General features: G+C 36.7%; 1 protein-coding gene and 1 non-coding gene across 3 annotated transcripts in view; both read left to right on the top strand.

Moving 5' to 3' along the window:
* Nucleotides 1-22,112, top strand: part of AP1G1 (adaptor related protein complex 1 subunit gamma 1) — a 53,353-nt gene extending 31,241 nt beyond the window's left edge. For both annotated transcript variants that reach the window (XM_044663128.1, XM_044663130.1), the window contains 15 exons: nt 110-208; nt 1,494-1,549; nt 2,193-2,306; nt 4,301-4,441; nt 5,506-5,560; nt 6,929-7,051; nt 7,313-7,402; nt 7,970-8,097; nt 8,862-8,966; nt 9,603-9,744; nt 10,317-10,443; nt 13,507-13,608; nt 13,722-13,882; nt 15,837-15,935; nt 17,793-22,112. In XM_044663128.1, coding sequence (XP_044519063.1) covers nt 110-208; nt 1,494-1,549; nt 2,193-2,306; nt 4,301-4,441; nt 5,506-5,560; nt 6,929-7,051; nt 7,313-7,402; nt 7,970-8,097; nt 8,862-8,966; nt 9,603-9,744; nt 10,317-10,443; nt 13,507-13,608; nt 13,722-13,882; nt 15,837-15,935; nt 17,793-17,894 — 1,644 coding nt within the window. In that variant the 3' untranslated portion in view covers nt 17,895-22,112. The remainder of the gene's footprint in view (nt 1-109; nt 209-1,493; nt 1,550-2,192; nt 2,307-4,300; nt 4,442-5,505; nt 5,561-6,928; nt 7,052-7,312; nt 7,403-7,969; nt 8,098-8,861; nt 8,967-9,602; nt 9,745-10,316; nt 10,444-13,506; nt 13,609-13,721; nt 13,883-15,836; nt 15,936-17,792) is intronic.
* Nucleotides 3,286-3,371, top strand: LOC123238507. Its single transcript, XR_006505669.1, has one exon. It is a non-coding gene; the product is annotated as a small nucleolar RNA SNORD71 (small nucleolar RNA).
* Nucleotides 22,113-22,690: the final 578 nt, after the last annotated feature.

Genomic DNA, 22,690 nt, shown 5'->3' with positions numbered 1-22,690 from the left:
TGTAGAGCTGAATACTTAGTATGCTTTGAGCAATCTCAAACTTAATGTCTTTAGATATGCTCATGGGCATAATTTTTTCAGTTATGTATTTTCTTTTTGTCTTTTTCAGGTTGCCACCAATACGGAGACTAGTAAAAATGTAGGAAACGCTATTCTCTATGAAACGGTTTTGACTATTATGGACATCAAGTCAGAGAGTGGACTAAGAGTATGTTTTTTTTATCTTGTTTTCAGCAAGGCTTCTAGTTTAGAATGAACTACGTAGTCATTAGTGTCTTTGGAGCTGTTAATGACCAAAGTAATGCTGGAAAATTGACTTAAGGTATGGGTCTTTCCATTATAGAGGATCTACATTACTGATACCTGACGTGTCATTTCCCCCATTGAAGACTTACAACTGAATTTAATATGGTATTGAAAGTATTGGTCAAGGTTAGACTTGGGCATATAATGCTCTAATATTCAATCCTAAGAATAACTAGTTATTTAGTGACTAAAATGTGAATTTGAGTTCTGCTAGCTTAAAAAAAAAAGATACTTAGCTGTGATTTTTCAATTATTTCTAGCATTTTCAATTATTATTTATTAAACACACTCACACTCTTATAAGGATTTGCAATTTCATCTGCATGGATACTCTTTTCATTCTGTGCCCTCTCCTATACAACTCTTGTCTGTGTCCTTCTGTAGGTTCTCCACAGAGATCACTTCATCTAGATCTCTTGACATTGTGTAGATGCCATAATGGAGCACCTGGACTGTTAATTGGTTATCCCTTGCTCTACTTTCCAGTCATATTCCTCTAGTATTCTTTATGTCCTTTCTCATCTATAGTTCTTTGGTAATTGTACATTGCAGTTTATTTGCAGCCATCCTGCACCTGTCCATTGCCTTTGGGTGATTCTTACATCAGTTCTTCAGACACTATGGTAGTCTATGATTTACAACATCACTGGAAGAATATTGTCAATAAAAAAGATGGTCCTTTGTTTCAAGTTGAAACTGAGGGTCATGTAAAGCACTATGTAGTTTCTCAGATAGAATCCAGCTTCTCTAATTTTTAATTTTGGACTTAATATATTATTGTCTATGGATAATATTGGTTTATGTGTACAAATGGACCAATTTTGTAGGTTGTCTGTACAAATTGCATGTTGGTCTCTTTGATAGTTATTCTTAACCTATTTTTCTTTTTCTTTTGTGAGTAGACAGGCTGCTGTGGACAGGGCTTTTAGTGTTTTGGGGCTCAGTGAAACAGGGTCATCTGTAAACATAAGTACGTGGAGGACTTTTCCATTTATAGAGGATCCAATTCTTCATATATACACATGTATGAATTGAAATTTAAGTACCATTGATTTTATGCTATTTTTCCTTTAGACTTTTAATGCTAGCAGTTCAGAAATACTAGGATCTCTAAGGGTCTCAAAGCAATATTGTGAAATACTTCATTTCCCCAGATCTTTAATCTGTATCTAACTGTTTCTTTTCAGGTATTAGCCATAAATATCCTGGGTCGTTTCTTATTGAACAATGACAAAAATATTAGGTAAGTCAAATTTCTCAGGTACTAGGCTCATACTTTATAATTTGTTTTAATCCTTTTATTCTTCCTTTGAAAGAATATGAGGAACATTTAGGTTTTACCACCCATCCACAGTATAGATTACAATAGGAAATAACCTTCAGAAAACAGTTTTTAAGAAGTGATATTTTTGAATGATTATTTAAAAAGTTGATGAATCTATTGCTTTTGTTTTTTATTCCTTCTCCATATATATTTTGGCTTAGTTTATGTTCTTATACTGAAGCTTCATTTGACTCTTACTCTGGTCTTAAGGCCTTGTAAAAAGGCTGTCTAGAATCTTTTTCACATGAACACTATTTTGCAGTGTGGTAGAATTTCAGAGAATCAAGTTATCACTCCTAGAGGTTTTAAGGAAAATCATAACTAAACCCAAGGTAACTGAGTCATAATTAGGTTTCTTCTAGCTGCTTTTATTGCACAATACAGTAAAATATCTAAGGTATTAATTTTTGGCAACTATCCTTCTCTAATTCTGTAAACTTTTCCTTAGCTTGATAGCACCTTTAGACAGATCTAGTGCCATGACGTGGACAGAGGAAAACCAGTCCCAACTCTTTGGATCTTAAAGCAGTTTGTCAGATTTGTTTTTTTTCATTCTTCTTAGATACGTAGCTCTGACATCTTTGTTGAAGACTGTGCAGACAGATCATAATGCAGTACAGAGGCATCGAAGCACTATTGTGGACTGCCTGAAGGATCTTGATGTCTCAATTAAACGGTAATGAATGGAGAATCTTTTTTCCATTTGTATCTGGTCTAAATTATACTATTATATAGTATATAATATATAATATAAAATTTATAAATATTACTATTATTTATTAGGGTTTAGGGAACGGTGGGTAGTGATGCATAGTACGGTATGTAATGCTTGGGAGGAAATTATTATATTGCTATTCAGATAGCTTTTTACATTGATGACTTCTGATTTCTCTTATGAAATCTTCATTAGTAATGAGGACTTCCTTTCACATGGTGCTTTTAAAGTTCAAAGAACATTTAATATTATTTCATTTTAAGTCTTACAGCAATCCTCTGAGTTGATTCTAGATTTTTGATTATCCCCATTTTATAAATAAGAAAACTGAGGCATAGGCAAAATGACTAAATTACCAAGTCATATAACTACTGTTTGTTGGAGATGAAATTTCAACCTAGGGTTTTCTGCTTCTCAAGTCTAGAACTCTACCCATTACTCTACATAAAGGTCAGAACATTGGATTGATCCTTTTTTAAAGGACAGACTAGAGGTGGGGGGGGGGGGTAGGGATGACATGGAGATAGTGGTTTAGTAAAATATGAATATTATTGTATACAAGAATAGAAATATTATTGTTCAGATTTGGCCAAGTGGCCAGAGTTGGTGTGCAGTGAAAAGAGTGCTGATCTTGGAGTCAGGAAGACCTGGGTTCAAATTCAGACTTAGGCGCCTAAGTGTGACCTTGAGCAAGTCACTATGCCTCTGTTTGCCTCAGTTTCGTCATCTATAAAAGAAGAATGATAATAGCTCCTACCTCACAGAATTGTTGTGAGGATCAAATGAGATAATATTTATAAAATGCTTTGTTACACACAGTAGGTGCTATAGAAATGCTTATTCCCTTCCTTCCTCACTTAGAGCACAGGGCTATAAAATACAAAAATAACTAGAGATGGTGCTAGTTATGGCTTAATATTCAGTGGATTCTGTTATGTTTTGTGTGTTGGAGGATGAAAACTTTGAGTGATCCATCGGCTGAGTGATTTGTCACAATGCTGAGACTCAAGCTGCTGACAGCACACATTTATTATGGTAGACCATGCATACATGTCCTGGAAACAGCTGTGTTTCTGAGAAGGGGCCCATGAGGAATTCATGTTGAAAATACTGACTCAAAGCAAATCACTGTCATGTCAACTTAGGTGCTTTTTGAAAAAGGATTGAATCCTGCTTTAATCTGCAGTGACTCCACTAATTTTTCTTGGTAAATTTGCTTATTATCTGCACTTCAAAATAATTTTGGGGTAGAAAGTGAGGAAAATCAGTGCAATGAAACGGATTTTTGAAGAGCCTTCATTTATGAAGGAGACCTTTGTTGATCAGCTAGAATTTATCTTGGAAATAGGTTTTTCCATGTATTTCTTAGTATATGTTTAAAGTTCAAATGTAGTAACTAATAAGTATCTAATTTCTTTAAGAAGTTCTTTTCAAAATAGCCTATTTTCTTACTGGCTGCAGAATAGACGAGGGCAATGATGGGCAAATTTTTTAAAGAGGGAGACAGAGAAAAGGAAGTGCTCATCTGTTACTCTGTTTCTAAGGCAACTCTTTCGAAGTTTCATTGTATTGTATCCTACTCATTGTATTGGTCAGATTAGGAATAATGTCCTGAAACTATAGCCTTATAGAACATTTCAGGGCCCTGCGTCTGGCCCGCAGGCCATAGTTTGCCCATCACTGGACTAGGGAGATCTTTCCCTTGTGGGACACTAGACACAGATATGGAAATACATGCCTATTAAGGACCGTTTGAAGCGAATCCTGTTGTCTTAATTTCTAAAAAAGGAAGAAATCAAATTTCTTTTGCATTTGAGGGCATGTGTTGTTTTTATGACAAATTGTTCATACTAATGAACCCACTTATCTGAATTTAGGATTTATAGTCAATAATAAATGGAAAAAAGACCATCGTTTTCTCAGCATTTGTTAACCCAATTATTTTTCCCTCTAAGGCGTGCAATGGAGTTAAGCTTTGCTCTGGTAAATGGAAATAATATCCGTGGTATGATGAAGGAATTGCTGTATTTTTTGGATTCTTGTGAGCCAGAATTTAAGGCAGACTGTGCATCTGGAATCTTCCTTGCTGCAGAAAAGTAAGGTTCAGTTTTTATAATGCTGACTTAGGTAAAACAGATACAATAGTCTGCCCCTTTAATGACTTTCATATCTTAATCTCTTTTATTCAATTTTATACTTTTCTGAGATTATTTTGTTCCTTACTTTCCAGATTGATATGTTATTCCTTCTTTCTTATTCCATGTTCTGAGCAAAGTGGCTTACTTGCTGTTTGTTATCTGTAGGTGATATTTTATCCATCTCTCTGCTTTTGAACAGGCTGACCCCAATCTCTAAAATGTTCTTCTTCCTTACCTTCTCTTCTTGGATTCCCAATTTCCTTTCAAGGTTCTGTTCCAGTGCCACCTCTTCCAGGAGAGGTTACTTTTCCCTTCCTACCTCTTAGTTTATATCTGACTCCACCAAATTATTTTGTATGAATTTTATTTATTTGTGTATGTGATTACCTCCCACCCCAACAATAGAAAGTAATCTGCTTGTGGACAGCAACTGTTTCATTCTTGTCTTTGAATTCTGTAGAGTTAGTACACAGTAGGTACTTAACATCTACTAGTTGAATTGTAGAATTTAGTATTTAAAAAATATTTTTTGGGAAAACCTATGCTTATAAAAATAATCATGAATTTTGTTTATTGGCTGGTAAAGACTAGAAAGGTTACCAGGCTGCAATTTCTTGCCTTCAAAATTCAGGGACTAGTATGTTGGGATTTGCAGAGTATTAATATTTTTTCCCTTCCTTTCCATTCTCTAATGAAAGAGTTTCTAGTCATAGTACCATCTAAGAATAGGTATAATTCCTTTTTTTCTGTGGTCTTGGTTTTTTTTTTTTTTTTAAACTCATGGCCAGATACCAGAGTTTTTTCCTTGGGAAATTGAAGAGAAGGGAGTTCCAGCAATATTATGTGAGCTGGCCAAGTTTAGATAAAACTCTTCCTCATCTTTTGAGGTAAGACTAGCTACCAGGCTTAGAAATGAAATGATTCAGGAGATAATATTTCCAACAGGGGGATCCTAAGAAGTCTGGAAGTTTATTGTGATTTGGCAATGTCAGTTATTCACTCTTATGTCATTGTTTTCTCAGATACGCACCTTCTAAACGATGGCACATAGACACGATTATGCGTGTTCTAACAACGGTAAGTAACATCTCTAAAAATTTAGATAAATTCGATTTGTTCTGGTTATAATTTGTTCTGGTTATAATCTTTTTAGTGTGAATTTTGTTTTGTGGCATTTTGTAGATTTCTGGATGTTTATCTTGTTCATTTTCAAGAAGAAAGATTCAGTCCATGTCTTTTATATGATTGCTTTTGTTTTGAACCCAAAAGGAAGATTTTTTTAAGGCTCTTCCTGCTTGAGGGTGTGGGGAATGGGATGTTGAATAGGAAGATTCTGTTGTTTCTCAGTCTCCACTAAGCAGCTTATGTATGGAGAAAAACAGTGCATTATTGCAATTAGGTTCATCCAGTCCCAGTTATAGTAAAAACTATGGTTTCTAGAAAAACAAGCAATAAAAAAAGGTCCTTAGCAATAACTAGGCAAAAATCCTGATATTTCTGATGCCCTCAAAGAAGAAAATATTAGAGTTGTTTAATTAAAGTAACCCCATTAGGTGTGTAACATTACTTAGTAAGGGTCACTTGCTTCTTTTTTTTAAGAATGTACTTGTTACATACTTCCTAGCTTTTTCCTATCCCTTATTTAAAGTAATCCTTAGTATTTTCAGGAAACTTTTCATTTAAGGGGTGGCTCTGAATAATCATCTACTCTAGGCTTCATCTCAAACTCTGTTCTTAACCTTTTTCCTTTCCTTTTTTCACCACTGCAACCTAGCCTTTTTCTTTCCTTCCTTCCTTCCTTCCCTCCCTCTAATTAGCTATACTCTATTCTATGACACACGATTCTTTTGATTCTAGCAAGTGTATGCCATTGGTCAAAAAGTTGATAGAATAGGTATGTGGATACTATTAAGTACAAGTCTGTGACTTCTGAGATGATTATATAGTAGTATGTTAGTCTCAGTTCACCTAAGGGCCCCAATGAATATTAAATTGTTTAAGAATCCTGATTAGTCAACATGTCAATAACTTTATAATATTACAATTCTTATACTTTTCTCTTGTATAATTTTTTGGTAATGTTCATTGTAGTGGCTGTTCATTGTAGTACTGTAATTTAACTCCCAAAAGAATGTTTTCCCATTTTTGAAATTCTGTCCCCTGTTTTTAGTTGCTTATAGAAAAGATTTATTTTAAAATCTTAGTTTCTTATTTTTTAATTCTTTCTAAAAGAGGAGATCATACTTTTTTCCTTTTTGACAAGAAATGAAAGACTAGATTTGAAATAGGACTTTGAAAGTAGTGGAGCAATATGAATATAATGTTTATATAAGGAGTATTAATCTAAATTAGGCTTCTCTCCTGTATGAGAAAGATAACTCAAAAGGGTCTTCATCATATGCTTAATGTATTTGTCTAGGGTAAAATACCTGGGTTTTCTTTTAGGCAGGGAGTTATGTCCGTGATGATGCTGTCCCCAACTTGATTCAACTGATAACTAATAGTGTAGAGATGCATGCCTACACTGTTCAACGCCTCTACAAAGCCATTCTTGGTGATTATTCCCAAGTAAGTCTCTCATTTGCCTTTCTTAGTTAACTGGATTTTACTACCAAAGGAAAACCAAGTTTTTGAAATTTTAAATGAGTCTTTTATTCTTTTTATTCCTAAGGAATCATTTTAATATACCTTTTATTAGAGTTGCTTTTCATGTTAGTGTTTTTGTTTTTCATTATTTGCCAATATGTTTCATTAACAAATTAGTGATTTTACGTTAAATCTTATTTTAAGGAATTGAATACAGTGATAAATTCAACTTCCTTTTGACAGCAACCTTTGGTGCAAGTAGCTGCCTGGTGTATAGGTGAATATGGAGACCTGCTAGTATCTGGTCAATGTGAAGAGGAGGAACCCATTCAGGTACTGTTGGTCCTACTAAAGGAATAAAAGGTCTTTGATAATATGAGGTAAAGAAGAGATACATGATGCCCTTGGTGCTGGTTTGGGAAGAAGTTAAGTGAAGGCATCAACTTTATCATTTAGGGGCTTGGGAGACAAGAGTAATATTTATTATGGATCCTTTGTGGTGCTGCTACTTATTATTAGATATGGAATTGAAGTTAAGAATCCCTGTTTTCAGTCTGCAACAGACTTGCTACCTTTTTGGATGTTGAGTATTTGGCTTGAGGGGAGCTGTGCCTGAACAAAAGCCCTCCAGTTCTGCATTTTGATAGTTTGCTTTTTGACTAATTATTATGGTCTGCCCCAAGGGAGATGTTGGGGGTTGTGTGATCTACATCTAGAAGTTCCCTCCATCTTTGATGGCCCCTTATACCTCCAAGATTAGTAGATAGCTCCCTTTGGAATTTGTTTGGTTTAATCAGCAGCAGAAAATTATTATAGAGAACCATTGGCTTTGTGAGACACTTTTCATAATTGACCTGATCTGGATTTTAGGCATTGCTAACGTGTCTACATTTTGTCCAGGTTACAGAGGATGAAGTGCTAGATATCTTGGAAAGTGTTCTCATCTCTAACATGTCTACATCTGTTACCCGGGGTTATGCCCTCACTGCCATCATGAAGCTCTCAACGAGATTCAGCTGTACCGTTAAGTGAGTGTTTAGGGAAGAGAAGATCAGTAGGCAATTATTAAAATGTGTCTGATTGGTGTACTTGAACTTTTTGGAGCCAACACCAAATATAAATTTAGTGAAAGGGAGGGAACCTTACTCTTAAGTAAAATCCTTGACTTCATTTATTTGAAATGCCTTGATAAAGATTTCCTTCTTTATAAATAGATAAAAACCATGTTTTTGCTGGAGGTCTTTTGGACCAAATTGGATGTTTTGTGTTTTTTTTTCTTTTTCTTTTTTTATATTTAGAATATGTGCTAAAAATAAGGCATGATTTTTTTTTTTTTAGTGATTTAAGTGCTGAAGTTTAGGTACCCAGTATACTGATGGCTGATAGATTTTTGAAAGTAAACTTTTCTTGTGTAATATATATTTCAGTTATATAAATCCTAGTTTTCTTGAATAGTAGTACTTTTGAGCAAGGTGGGACCTTTACAAAAGGAAATTATTTCTGATGGAGTTAGCCAGCCTTTTTCTGAAAATAGTATTATGGTGAATGATGAGTGAAGTGTTTACTGAACTAATGAAAAATGAAGAGAACAAAGTGAAATTTTAAATAATTAGGGACTTTTATTGTTGGATTTGAAAATAATATGACAGAAATTATTTGATTAGTACTTTTAATCTACCATTTATACGGGAAACTCAATTCACATTTTTTATCTTGTTCATAATAGAGACAATCTGAAAGTACATTTCTTCTGTGTATTTCATTAACCCATTTGTATTACTTTATTCTGTAGTCGAATTAAGAAAGTGGTTTCCATCTATGGAAGCAGCATTGATGTGGAACTCCAGCAGAGGGCAGTAGAGTACAATGCACTTTTCAAGAAATATGACCATATGAGGTGAGTTGATGCATATGTGTGGTTTCTAAAAAATTTTCTCAATCACATGTAACAATTTTAATCATATATTTTCTGAAATTATAAGATCCAAATTGTCTCCCTCCCTTCCATCCTCCCTCCCTTGAGATAGTAAGCAATTTCTTCTGGGATCAAATGCAAGTGTTTCTAACAAATCTGGCCAAATCATTTGGCCAGACTTTTGACCTTCTACAAATCACTAAACCTCTCTATCTGTGGGACTGGATAGCCTCTTAAGATTCCTTCCAGTTAAAAATTGACGATCCTGTGATATACATTTATTAAGTTGTATTTATGTATGTTAATATAGCTATAGGCATTTATAGATACAATAGAGTCTTAAAACTCTTAATGCTTATGTATCTTGTTTCTTATTCTTAACTCCTCTACTAGTAAAGTACAGATTCTAGATTTCAGAATGATTATTTGTTTAACTGAAACAAACTAGATTTTTTTCAAATTCTTAATTTACTTATGTATTCTAATACTCTAGTTGCCATTTTAAAAGGATCGACATCATCACTTATCTGTGCTTTGCTTCAGATTAATTATCGTAGTTACTTTGGGTTGAAAATCCACATTAATGTTCCATAGTTTAACTACTTCTGATTTTTTCAGGTCAGCCCTACTTGAAAGAATGCCTGTCATGGAAAAGGTGACTACAAATGGCCCCACTGATATTGTACAGACAAATGGAGAGACAGAACCAGCACCATTGGAGACAAAACCACCACCTTCTGGGCCCCAGCCAACTAGCCAGGTAAATAGGGAAAGTTATCTTGGGATAATATTGTCTTGGTCCTAAAAAGGCACATCTTATTATTCTTAGCAGAATATCTTTCAATGTTTCTGAATTGGTTGTTGGTTCAATCTTTTAGTGTTACTATTCCCAAAGAGTTGTGTCTTAGGCCAGGGCATCTGAATTTATTTTCCATAGTCTCATTTGCACTTATGATCAGAAATCCATATGTATTCAGCTAGACAAATTTTAACTCTTATATTCAGCTTCAACTAGCATCAAACATGGTGGAAGTATGTTATTTATATCTATCTATCTATCTATATCTATCTATCTATCTATCTATCTATCTATATCTAGATATAGTGACATTGTCAGGCAGGAGATTAGGCACTAATGACCTCTCAGTTTGTGTGTGTATGCATGCATGTGTGTGTGTGTTTGAGCAAGGAAACAAGTGCTCAATAGGTGTTTTTAGTGGACAGTGGGGCAGTGTAAAGACTAGGGAAGCTATATGGTAGATGTTCAGGATCCTAGCTGTATAGACATTGATTAGTTTAATTGATGTACTGTGGTGTTACTTCCTTTTTTAGGCTAATGATTTATTAGATTTGTTGGGAGGAAATGATATAACACCCATTATTCCAACTGTACCTACAAGCAAGCCAGCTTCTGCTGGGGGAGAGCTTCTTGACTTGCTGGGAGACCTCAATCTGGCAGGTAAGACTGTTCTAAAGCCACTTAGAAAGCAATATTTGGGATATTGAGAACATCTAAGGTGTTAATAGGCCAGTCCTTTTCTTGATGTCAGACCTCAAGATAATGCTTGCATGAGACTGTCCACTTCTAAATGATTGAAGAGGAATTTCTTAGGATTTGAAAAACTTGGTGAGGTCATTTAGTATCCCCTTTGCTTTTACATTAAATTCATGCCCTTAAAACACCCTAAATGTTCTGTATGGTTGGTTTTCTCTAACTGGATAAGTGATTTCATTTGGAGTAGGAACATTCTCTCCAAGGTAGATCTTGGTACCTGCTCTACACTTTAGAGACTTAAGAGAGTTATCTGGGAAAACTGAGGGGTTAAGTGACTTACCTAGGATTTCATAGCCTAGATACTGCTATGAAGAGAAATTTGAGCTCAGGTCTTCCTGAGGCCAGCCTTTGTTTGTAATGTCTCTAGAGAAGTGTTTTTCTTTGTCTACCCAATTCATGAAAGCTTTCCTTTCAGCTGGTTACTTGTTCCTTGGTCTGGTCCATTTTGTGCTTTGAAGATGGACTTTAAAAATTACCCTTTTTAATGCCCTTGTATAGTTAGCATTGTCTAATAATTTTTCTTTTTCTTTTAGAAAAGGGCCAAGTTTACACCTTTTGCTCTTTAAAAGATTTTATGTCTTTAAAAAGTTTCCCTTCCATTTTTGCAAGTTGACTCATTTGTTGCTCTAGTTTTCTTGCCAGTGTTACAATTGTCACTAGAAGTATGCTTCAGTGATTTAACTCATTGGAAATTTGTTATAATGGAGTTGGGAAAAAAATAAGGAATAAACTTCATCTTTTGGAAAAAATTAATGTAATAGATTTCTACTTGATCTTCTCTAAATACATCCTAGATATATAGATTAATATGATTGGTTTATTGAGTACTTCTGTAGAAAGGAACTGAGACTTGAGGGGTTTACATAAGATTAGTGTGCTTGGCTGTATGTTGGACTTCAAATTTTTTCCCTTTTTTAGTACCTATACTTCTAAAATGACAATTAAAGCCAAAAGAGCATGTGTTTAGGGTTAAGATTTACTTTATAGTCATTTTTAAGGAATTTACATTTTATAGAAAGTGAACCTTTGTTACTTGGTGTCTCTCCTTATAAGGTAGCTGGCAACGCAGAACATAGAAACTGGAATCAGGAAGGCCAAAATTCAGATTTTTTCTCAGACATTGTTTTTAGCCGTGTGACCCATGGCAAGTCACTTAAACTTTCTGGGCCTCAGTTTTCCCATCTATTGTAAGGGTTAAAATATTAAAGAGTTGGATGAAATATATAAAAATGTGGTAGCTGAAATTATTACACAAGTCAGAATGACTTTTTATGGTAGTTTATTTACAAAAGGAGAAAGAGTGAAAGTAAGGAAATCAGAGAGAGAGAGAGAGTAGATAATGACTCCAGCCTGGTTCGAGCCAGGCATGACTTCACAGGCCTGAGCAAAGGGGGTCCAGAGGAAATTACACGAGGGTTTTAGCCATGAGGCCTCCTCCAAGATGAGGGGCCTCTCTGGAGGCTAGTACCTCTCAGAAAAGCCAGGAAAGGGAGTCAGCCTTTTTCATTCACCCACGGGTAGTTCTAAAGGAAAAATTGAAGAGCAGTCTGAGGTTACCAGCCAGAGTTTCTCCAGGGTCAAGTTTGAAGGGGAAAGAGCTGATCACAGGAAGTTCTTGCCAGTTTTAAAGACCCTTCTTTATTGTCACTTCCTATGCCTTCCTTCCACTTTCTGTGGACCAATTGCAGCTCTAGCTTTGCTTAGGACTGTCCTGGGGGCAGTCAGTTGATTCTGATTCATCACCCACTATCGCACACATGGGCCACAGACCTCCCCATACTTAAAGATAAGTGGGGTGTATATACTGCTGCTGATTAAATCTAAAAATGGGCAGGGGAGTGTTAATCCCATCTTCACACTATAAAATGGGAACAATAATAATAACATGGAAAACACTTGTAATCCTGAAAATTCATCATGTTAGCCGCCTTTTTGCATTTTTTTGCAAGGGGTACTAAGATAGTTGTTTTTTTCTTTAATTTTGTTTTCATATGTTGTCCTCTGCTTTTATACTTTTCCATGTGTAATATTTAAAATTATGAAGCTATTTGTAGCTTAACAACTTTATTAAATCAAAGTAGTATAAGTAGTAAAGAGAGGGAAAGGTAGGAGAAAGGTAGAGAGATACTTAGTTTTCTAATCTATTGGTTGCCATAATAGGCCTGTAGCTAAACTCTGACAAGGGTCCCCTCAGCTCCTCTATGCACATGCCAAAAGACCTCTACTTCCTCCTTGTTTTTCCCTTATAAGCTCTTTTCTCCATCCACTAACTCTCACACATTACGTCTCAGGAACCAATCATAGTTTCTTAATTTTCCTGGGCTACCCAGGGGGGCAATGTCTGTGGAATCAGGTGCCTGTCTTATTGGTTCCTTGTTTTTTTAACTTCCTATCTCTGAGGGCTTGTCTACCTGAATTTATTCAGTGGTATTTGACCTCCAGGTCACTGAGAAATGATGTTAAAAAAAAGTTGACACTGGAGAAAGAGAAATTTGCTTTCAGCACATGGAAGCATTTCTATTAATTGAAAGATTTTTGGCATCTACTTCCTTAAAATCTATTAAAAAATTTTTTTTACTAGATATTTTTTAATTTGTGAAGAAACTCCTATCCATGTAGATTGATAGTTGCTTTATAGTCCCCAAATTGGGACATTTTTGAGGGTAAAGAGGTTCGTCAGGATCATACTCTCAGTAGATAGAATAGGTCTGGCTAATTCTAGGGCCATTTCTCTAGTTACTGTACCATACTATACTGCCTTTCTCTGTTTTCTGAATTTTGTTGACTTACCTACTTGTTAGAATTATAAACTATGACTATATACAGGTATACATACTTAGTTTGTTTTTTCTTACTAGAGCCCTGGCTAATTTTTTTATATATAAAAATCAAATTTGAGAGTTTCTAACTGTAGGAACTGTGGATCCTGGTTAAGCTTTACCTTTCATTGGAATATGTTTCTTTTAGGTGCTCCGCCTTCTGCTCCTGCCTCAGTCCCACAGCTGTCACAGCCTCCTTTCCTTTTAGATGGACTTTCATCACAGCCTCTCTTTAATGATATTGCTTCAGGTAAGATTCCAAACACCTCTGGAGTCACATAAAAGCACTGAGCCAGTAGCAGAGGGAAAGACTAAAGAAATCAGGCAGGCTACTCTTAGGCTGATCTTTCTGTACTTTCTTAGGTATCCCTTCCATCACAGCATACAGTAAGAATGGTTTAAAGATAGAATTCACCTTTGAAAGGTCCAACACTAACCCCAGTGTCACAGTGATCACGATACAGGCCTCCAACAGCACAGAATTGGACATGACAGACTTTGTTTTCCAAGCTGCGGTACCAAAGGTATTGTAGAATCTTTTTTGTCTTTTTGAGTAGAGGGTGGTGGCTTGACGAAACTTGCCAGTGTATCCAGGTTCTACAAGGAAAGAGAAACACCTGGAAGTGCTGACCAGTACAATGATTAATTAGCATTGCAAGGGAGCCATAGGGATGTGAATAATTGGGCAGTGCAGGGCAGTGGTGCATCTCTCTCTGTCTGTCTCTGTTCTGTCTTCTGTCTCTGCTTCTCTATTTCTCTCTCCTCCCCCTCTCCCCAACACATACTCCCCCAACCAACATAGAAGAAAGGATGGAAAGGGATTGTACATAAGGGGAGAAGAGAGCAATGCTTACCCCCACCAGTTTTGGGATGTCTCCAGGTAGAAAATGACCCTGTGTTGTTGGTACTTGGGCCATTTTATTCCCTCATAGGATCTTATTGGGAGAGGGCCAGCCTCAAATCTCCTGCCAATTGGGTCTTTCAAATGATGACAGCATTCGTCCTGGGCCCCTTATCTCTAGGGGTGAGAGTCTGGACCATTAGTCTAAAGTTTGCTTCCTGTTCAAGTGGATAAAATTAAGACTTATTTTACCTGGATTACTTGTTAAGCTGTTGGTTTCTATTTTGTATCCAAATAAACATTGTATGTTAAATTTAACATTATAGATTTATAACTCAGTTAAATTATATTAATACTTATTTAGATGGCTGCTCTGTTTTCTTATCACTTTGAGTTTTCTTCAACCATTGATATTTAGAGATGAAGACATTCTTTTTTGATATTTTGAAATGTTATATTTCAGGGAAAAAGAAATTACATTGTATGAACTTTGAGAATAATTTTCAGTAAAAATTTAAAATGGAGTACTTTTTGCATGAATATCATTAACGTATTCTGCTTTGAGCTAGAGAATACGTAGTCTTTCTAATAGTTCTCTACTCCCTCCTCTCCTGCCTCACCTTCCCAATTTAAATCTGTTTTTCTGAGACTTTGCTTTGTAGTCTAGATTATACAATGTAGACTAAAAGACTAGAGTTTAATATATGAACATTGTGTACCTGTCACAGAGGTCCTCAGGTGTCAGTTCACTAGTTTACCTACCATATCATACCTCATTTAGAGAGCAGAATTGAGATTTATTTTAGGTAGTAGCTCTTTCATACTCATAATCTAATCTTAGTCAACCCATACATATAAAATCATGCTACATTATATTTGGTTATTTCAGAGCTCAAAACATTGACAGTGTTTTGGGAAGCTTTTATATATGAAGTAGCTGATGGCACAGTGAATAGAGCACTGGGCCTAGTCAGGAAGACCTGATCCAGGCAAATCATTTCCCCTCTGCCTATTTCCTCACCTGTCAAATGAGGATCATAATAGCACCTACCTACCAGGGTTATAGTGAAGATCAAATGAGGTATTATTTGTAAAGTGCATAATCCAGTGCATGGCATATAGTAGATGTTATAGAAATATATCATTACTATTATTAAACATATTAGATTTTGACTAGCTTTCATTTCAACACTGTCTTGTTTCATATAAATTTTTCAGATGTTTAGTTTAACAGAATTCTCATGAGGACTTAAAAAAAATAAACCATGGTTAACCATTTCAAAATTGATGTTCCTGTGTTCCTTCTGCTGTATTGCCTTTAGAAGGGGGATCTTGGCCATTATTGGTAGAAGAGGGATGAAAGTTTTGTTTTCTAATTGCTAATTTGTGGCAGATTGCCTATGATGGTTCATGAGTTTTTGGAGTATGGCTTGGGGAGTTGACTCCCAGAGGTTATTCTTATATGGAATTAGAGTTTAAAACATAGGAACAAGGAAATAGGAGTCATCAGCTGACTTTCCTACGTATACTGCTATATGAGACTGATCAGTCATGGAGATAGATCTATGGATAAAGTTTGTATTGCGTATATTATTAGATAATTTACTGTTTCTAAAGAGTATCATTCCTATTTCCAGACATTCCAGCTGCAGCTTTTGTCTCCTAGCAGCAGCATTGTCCCAGCATTTAACACTGGGACCATCACACAAGTCATTAAAGTTCTGAACCCACAGAAGGTAAGCATCCTATTAGGGGAGAATTTTTGAGCTAGATTGAAGTTATGTTTCCTAAATTAAATTTCTACTTCAAAAAATTCTAGAGGAACAAGGAGCCTCAAAATTTGTTACCTCAAACCCTGTATTTTTGTAGATCAAGAAACTATGTCCCACAGAAATGAAATGATCCTAAACTTTGAAAGTTTTTTGGGATCTTAATGGTGTAACTTAAAAAAATAATATTGATGCATTATTTTTTGCATGAATTATACTTGATAGAGTACCTCCTATGCTGAAAAAGAGTTAAAGAGGTAGAGTTAAAAGTTTAAAAAGAGTTAAAGAGGTTCAGTGACTAGAGAGCCAGGCCTAGAGATGGGAAGTCTCGGGTTCAAATGTGGCCTCAGACACTTTCTAGCTATGGGATCCTGGACAAGTAACTTAACCCCAATTTCCAGGCCATTACTGTTCTTATGCCTTGGAAGAATACCCATTCTTAGTATAAATTTTAAGAGAGAAGATTTGGGTTAAAAACAACAACAAACAAAAGGTTAGACAAAGCTAACTGACATAGTAGCTTTGTCTGATCTGACAGTGCTTACAATATTTTGCATGTGCATGCGCTTTTGAGAGGATGGTCATATTTTACATGTTCTGTTCTCTGGGACCAAGGTTGGTCACTGTCATTTCTCCAAATAATAAGTTTGCAAAGTGTTTTAAAACTATTATCTTAGTTAATCCTCAAAACAATCCTGTAAGGAAGTAGTGGTTTTTATAGATAAAGAAAATGAGGCATGCAAAGGTACTGCCCATGGCTACATAGTTATTATTAATAAGTATCTGAAGTAGGATTTGAGTGGGGTATGCTGAGTGCCTTTCAGAAAGGATCAATGTATCACTAAACTGTGCACCTTAGAATTGATTTGATAGAGTAATGAAGTGAAGATGACTCCTGTAGTACACATTGAGTGTACTGTGTACATTCAAATATATGAGTACTGTGTCTTTCAGGCTCTAGAAGATGGGGAAAAGTGGTGCCCACCTCTTGATTTTATCCTTTATTTTGTGGAAAAGGGCAGTGTTAATAGTTAGTTTTCCCTTTTATTTATTAGTACCATTGTTTCCTCTTTTGGGGACCTTTTCTCCTATGGTTCATCTGCTTGCAGCATACATACTTTAAAAAATTTCTGGCCACATAAATTATCATCAGAAATCTAGTGAACATGGAGAAAAGACTATTGAGAAAAGGAAGAGTTCCTGGCTTTGGAAACTCAGTATTCAAAACTTTAAAGAGATGAAAGTAGTGGTTTTCTAGTATAGAAGTTGTGCCATATAGACAGACTTGTTTTAGAAGACCTAAGTCCTGCTGCAAATATGAATTGGGTAAAATCATTAGAAATCTCTGGATCTGTTTTCTTATATGTAAAATGAAGGGGCTTAGACTCATTAATGCAAAACCTACTCTATTACTCTAAATGTATGATCCTATAATTTTTCTTCTTGTAACCCTTACCTTCTGCCTTAGAATCAATATCAAGTATCATTTCTAAGATAGAAGAGTAAGTAAGGAGGAGTGTGTGCGTGTGTGGGTTACTTAAGTAAGTGACTTGCCCAGTCAGCTAGGGAATGTCTGGGGTCAAATTTGAACCCAGGACCTCTCATCTCCAGACCTCGAATTCTATCCACTGAGTCACCTAGCTGCCCCCAAAACAGTTTTCATCAGTGCTTCTTCATCTACACAAGAACAAATTCTAAAGTTGTACAGATCCCTTTCGATAAAGTATAGTTGCATTTATTAATCATTGTTTGTGTTTAGGGAAGTGTTTTATGAAAGATCCTGATGGTTTTTTTTTCTCTCTCCTCACCCCTGTACTTTTGCAGCAGCAGCTCCGAATGAGGATCAAGCTTACGTATAATCACAAGGGCTCTGCGATGCAGGATCTAGCTGAAGTGAACAACTTTCCCCCTCAGTCCTGGCAGTGAGGCTTTGGCACCATTCTTACTCTCGTCCTACCCAATCAAAGGAACTCTGGGAAGGAGGTTGTGATCCCTGGCAAGCCCCCCTTCCCACCCTCCCCTCCCAAACTGCACTGTGGGCACGAGGAGCCGAGGAGAGCTACTGAGGAGGATTTTCCTAAAGTTACTGCTGACCTCAAAGCATAGCTTGTTAAAGACTAATCTCCTCCCCTCCTCAGTTGAGGCTGGCTGCTTCAGGAGGCTACTGTGCACTCTTCCTCTTCTTCCCTTTTTTTCTCCCTTCCCCCCCTCTCCAACCCTCCCACATTCACAGCCAGAAAGAATATTCCCCGGGCCCCTAAGGAAATATGCAGCTTGTCTGGAGGAGAAGACTGGAATTCATGGCAAGAAAACACTCGCTCTCTCTGAAGCAAATGGTTGCCCCTTCTTTCTGCTGTTGTTTCTGTGGGGTAGGGGAAGTGAGGACATTTATTCCTCACTCTCTGGGTTACCATCTTCAGGCACTTTTGACATCTGGCATTCAGGATGGAAATCTATCAAAAGGACATTAGGGAGCCCTGCCTTTTTCTTTTGGTTCCCCCAATGTTTGAAAGAGGCGTTAGGTTCCTAGTAGCCTTTTCTGTGCATTGCTGTATACACACAGACACACACACATGTATGTTCGTTAGCTGTATGATAACCAAGAGCAGGTCAGGCCTTGAGAGGTTATTTGTAAACACTGGACAGATGCAGTAAAAAATTTCTGATGAGATTTGGTGTGAAGGTCATGGTGCTCTATTTGTGATAGAATTTTCCAAGGCTCTTCCAGCTCCCCTTGTTCACCACTCCTTGGCTATAGTCATGTATACTTAAACAGTTTTCAAAATAAATCTCTTCCCCTAAAATGCAAAGTAGACAGCTTATAAAGATACGCTACAAGCTATCATACCTCTACCTCCCCAAGAATTTTAACCTTCCCAAGCCAGTGACTTGGCTGCTTAAACATGGTAGCAGGTAAGAAAAGAGGCGGCACCAGTTGTAAGGATCAGACTAATGGACACGAAGCCCCTTTGCCCATATGAAGAGTGAATATTTGACTCATCCTAGAGCACATTGGAGAGTCTTTTTTTCCCCATTACTCCAAACTACCCTTTTATTTCCTGAGCCTGGCTTGGACCTTGGCATTCCGTTTGAATTCCTTCTTCTAACTGGAACATTTGTGTTGTATCTGTAACACTGGCACTGAAATAAAGACCATACAGTTAAAGAAATCTTTCCTATATTGTACTTAATGGTGTTGGAATGAAGCCTTGTAGCTTCCTCGCCCCCTGTGTCAGTGAAAGTCACTTAGAGAATGTAGGATAGGATTAACATCCTGAGTTTCACAAATAATATACTGTTCTCTCTATGGAGAAAATCTTTTCTTGAACATGTGGGCCAAAGACCCAAGGTCTGAGCTTTTTTGAGTGGGGTATGCTGAGTGCCTTTCAGAAAGGATCAATGTATCACTAAACTGTGCACCTTAGAATTGATTTGATAGAGTAATGAGGTGAAGATGACTCCTGTAGTACACATTGAGTGTACTGTGTACATTCAAATATATGAGTACTGTGTCTTTCAGGCTCTAGAAGATGGGGAAAAGTGGTGCCCACCTCTCGATGTCATCCTTTATAAGTGCTACTGTGTTGAGAACAGTACAGATAACTCATTTTTCTGTTGTCTTAAAACTGGTTAAAACCCATTTCTTCATTCCACCAGTCTGAGGCTGAAAGACTTTTCAGTCCCCTGTCAAACCTAGCTCTGTATCAGATGCTAGGATATTGTTAACGTATCTGACAGAGTTGGGCTAATGTGAATGTCCGGGTTTTGTTGACACAGGAGAATAAAATCAGCTGGAACTTTTATTCCACTGGTATAGGATTGACTAAATCTGGATCCAGATATGTTACTTTTGCACATAGTCTTTAGTAAATTGTGGACTTGTCAAAACTTAAGGAATCTGGTCCGCCTCTGTTTTGGAAGGTAGTTCTTAAAGGTTTCTTTTCCCAATACCTTTATTGGGTGCTGTGAAGCCTGAGCTAGAAAAGCCTATATATAATTTGTGGCTTTTTTGATTGGAATTTTGCTTTAACATACTTTTGTAGTAGTATCTCTGTTTGCTCTCTTGTTTATAGGTGACCAGTTGAGATTTTTAAGTTGGAGAACTGAGTTGAGGTGCTGAAGAAATTTATGGGCGATATTCTCTGGATAGGACATAGCTGACAAGTGGGACTAGAAAGAATGAACCACACTGACAAAGCATTTCTGGTGGATCATAGTTTGAAGAGGAAATAGTATGATCCTCCACATATATATGTCTGTAAGGAAAAGATATCTTAGCCTTAACACAAAGTATATTGGTTGGGACATGAACATATTTGGAGACAGAAGCCATAAAAGTGTGGCCCAAACTCATCTGACCAGTGGTAGAGCTCTTTCCTGAAGGATTAGCAGTCAAGTAACTGTGTAGGGTACTGATAGTTGTGAAAACTCTTTCTAATGTTTGGATAATGGAAAGCTTCAGTGTGCCTTAGTTTCTGGGACCTGGATTTGCTCTCCTTTCATTCTGAATGACTTGCAGCTAAAAGAATTTACATAATTGCTGTGAACACTTGAACATTTCAGCATTCAGTGATTCCTTTCCTTAGGAGTACCATTTCAGGAGGAGCAAATAGGGGATATTTTAGCTACAAGGACCATTGTGGGGAGCTAGACACTCTCTAATCTGTTTTAATAAAACTTGGGGTTGGGAACTGTACTTGCACACATGCACACGTCTTGGACAATTTCACATGCACTTTTACCTCATTATCTCCTCCAGAGTAGCTTGCATTTTCCCCAGAAGCAGTCCTGAGGGAGGATTCATCTAAGTAAGCATATAAAACTGTGAATGGCTCTGTCTGAGAGACTTTGACCACAGGACTCCACCGTTGTTATCTTGAAATGCCTGGGACAGTGTAGTGGAATGTTTTATGCCATCTTTAGGGCATAGTCTTTTGAGATCATCAGTTAACTATGAGATCTTCCTCATTTAAATAAACATTCCTCATTGTAACATTTGGAATACTTTTTTCCCTTTTGCTTGGATAAGTTATGGTTTTGTACCCCTTGCTTATTCCATTAATGTGTGAAAGAATTTTGGATTTAGCCCTAAGAGTTTGAGTAATGATTTGCATCTGTTTTATGACATGCTTCTCTTTGTGCCCTTCTGAAAGGAGTTATAAGTTAGGGGATTCTGACTTGGAGATTAAACTTACCTTCTTATACTGTGTATTGGAAAATAATTAGAGCCAAGAGAACACATGGGAGAAAGGAAGTGGTGGAATGGCCAATGTTTTTTCTAGTGAATGTATTTTAACTTCAGTGTCCTGAACCAAGAGACAGCAGGAGAACAGCAAATAAATATTTAAGAATTGTGTGTATGTATGTGTGCACCTGTGCATGTGCCTGTGCGCATGGGGGCTTGATTGCAAATTTGGGGTTTGGAGAAGAGAACTACCAAGGCTTGAAGGTTGAACCTCTTGTAGCCAGCCCTGGTAAGGGGAGAGAGAGGAAGAAAGGAGACAGGGGCTCGTGGACTGAATGTGAACCAATTCTCTTTGAAGCAATAGCAGTGACTGGTTTCAGTTAACTGCACAAGGCCTTCAACATTTATCCACAGAAGAAAATGCTGTGGCAGCTTGCACAGACAGGCAGCGCATTCCTTGCCACAGGGCTGGTTCTTGCTGCAAAATGGAGCAGTGAGGAGGTTTTTAAAAAAAGAAAAAAGAAAAAAATGTTAAAAACAAACCTGCTGTTGAGCTTTGTGTGTTCTGTGTTTTATTTTCTATTCGGGGGCTTCGAGAGAGAAGGAGCCACTGAACTGTTTCTATGTGAACTTTCACTTTGTTCCTGTGAAGTCCCTTTTCTTTCATGATGTTGTAAGTTACATTTCACATCAAGCCCCATCCCATCTCCTTTACTGTAAAAAAAAAATATTAAAGGCTCTTTCCAAGCGGGGTGCCTGATGAAGTTCTAATTACTGCAGACATATTTTTGGGATGTAAAAAAATTCAAAATGATAACTCTTAGAAGAGAGCGAGGAGTATAATGGATGTAAACATTTACATGGGATGCATTAGAATTCTGCTGTGTGTATTGTCTTTCGGTTGAAACAAATTATGAACGGTGACTAATAATAAAAAGTCAATACTCGATGATTTAAAACTGCTTTGCTGCTTCTTACAAGTGCATCAGAAGACCTTGATGGGTTCTTAACTGAGTCTTCAGCTTACTCACTAACAACTTTGTTCATTTTCAAAATCTAAGAAACCTCCCCAGAGATAGCAACCTGAACAGTTAATCTAGGAAGTGCCATTGAGCCTAAGTAATACAAGGTAAGCAGAAAATGAAACATCTTCAGCATGGTAAAAATTCCTCCATAAATGTTTAATTCTGTATTTGCCTTTTGTCCTTTATTTCTCTAGGTTGTGCCCACTTGAGCATAAATAGATTAGCAAATTATTATGTGTAACTGAAATCTCTGGTGATGAGGAATGGGTGGCTGGGGCTTTGGTTACTAGACTTGTTTGTGAAATTTTCAGCTGTCTGGACAAAGGGAAGGCTTGACTAGCCAAAGTGAGATTTGTTACATAGCTTATTACGTATAAATGCTATTCCTTGTATCTGATAGTAGCTAATGATTTGGCAGCTACAGATAGCTATTGTTCTGCTCCTAGAGATGATCCCCTTATTAAGAAAAAATCTTTAATATATTATTTAACATTGCCTTTAGTAAATTATTT

The sequence above is a fragment of the Gracilinanus agilis genome, chromosome 2 (assembly GCF_016433145.1).
Source record: "Gracilinanus agilis isolate LMUSP501 chromosome 2, AgileGrace, whole genome shotgun sequence".
In the NCBI taxonomy this organism is placed as follows: Eukaryota; Metazoa; Chordata; class Mammalia; order Didelphimorphia; family Didelphidae; genus Gracilinanus; species Gracilinanus agilis.
The sequence above is the reverse complement of the archived record's forward strand: the minus strand, read 5'-3'. Positions and strand labels throughout refer to the sequence as shown.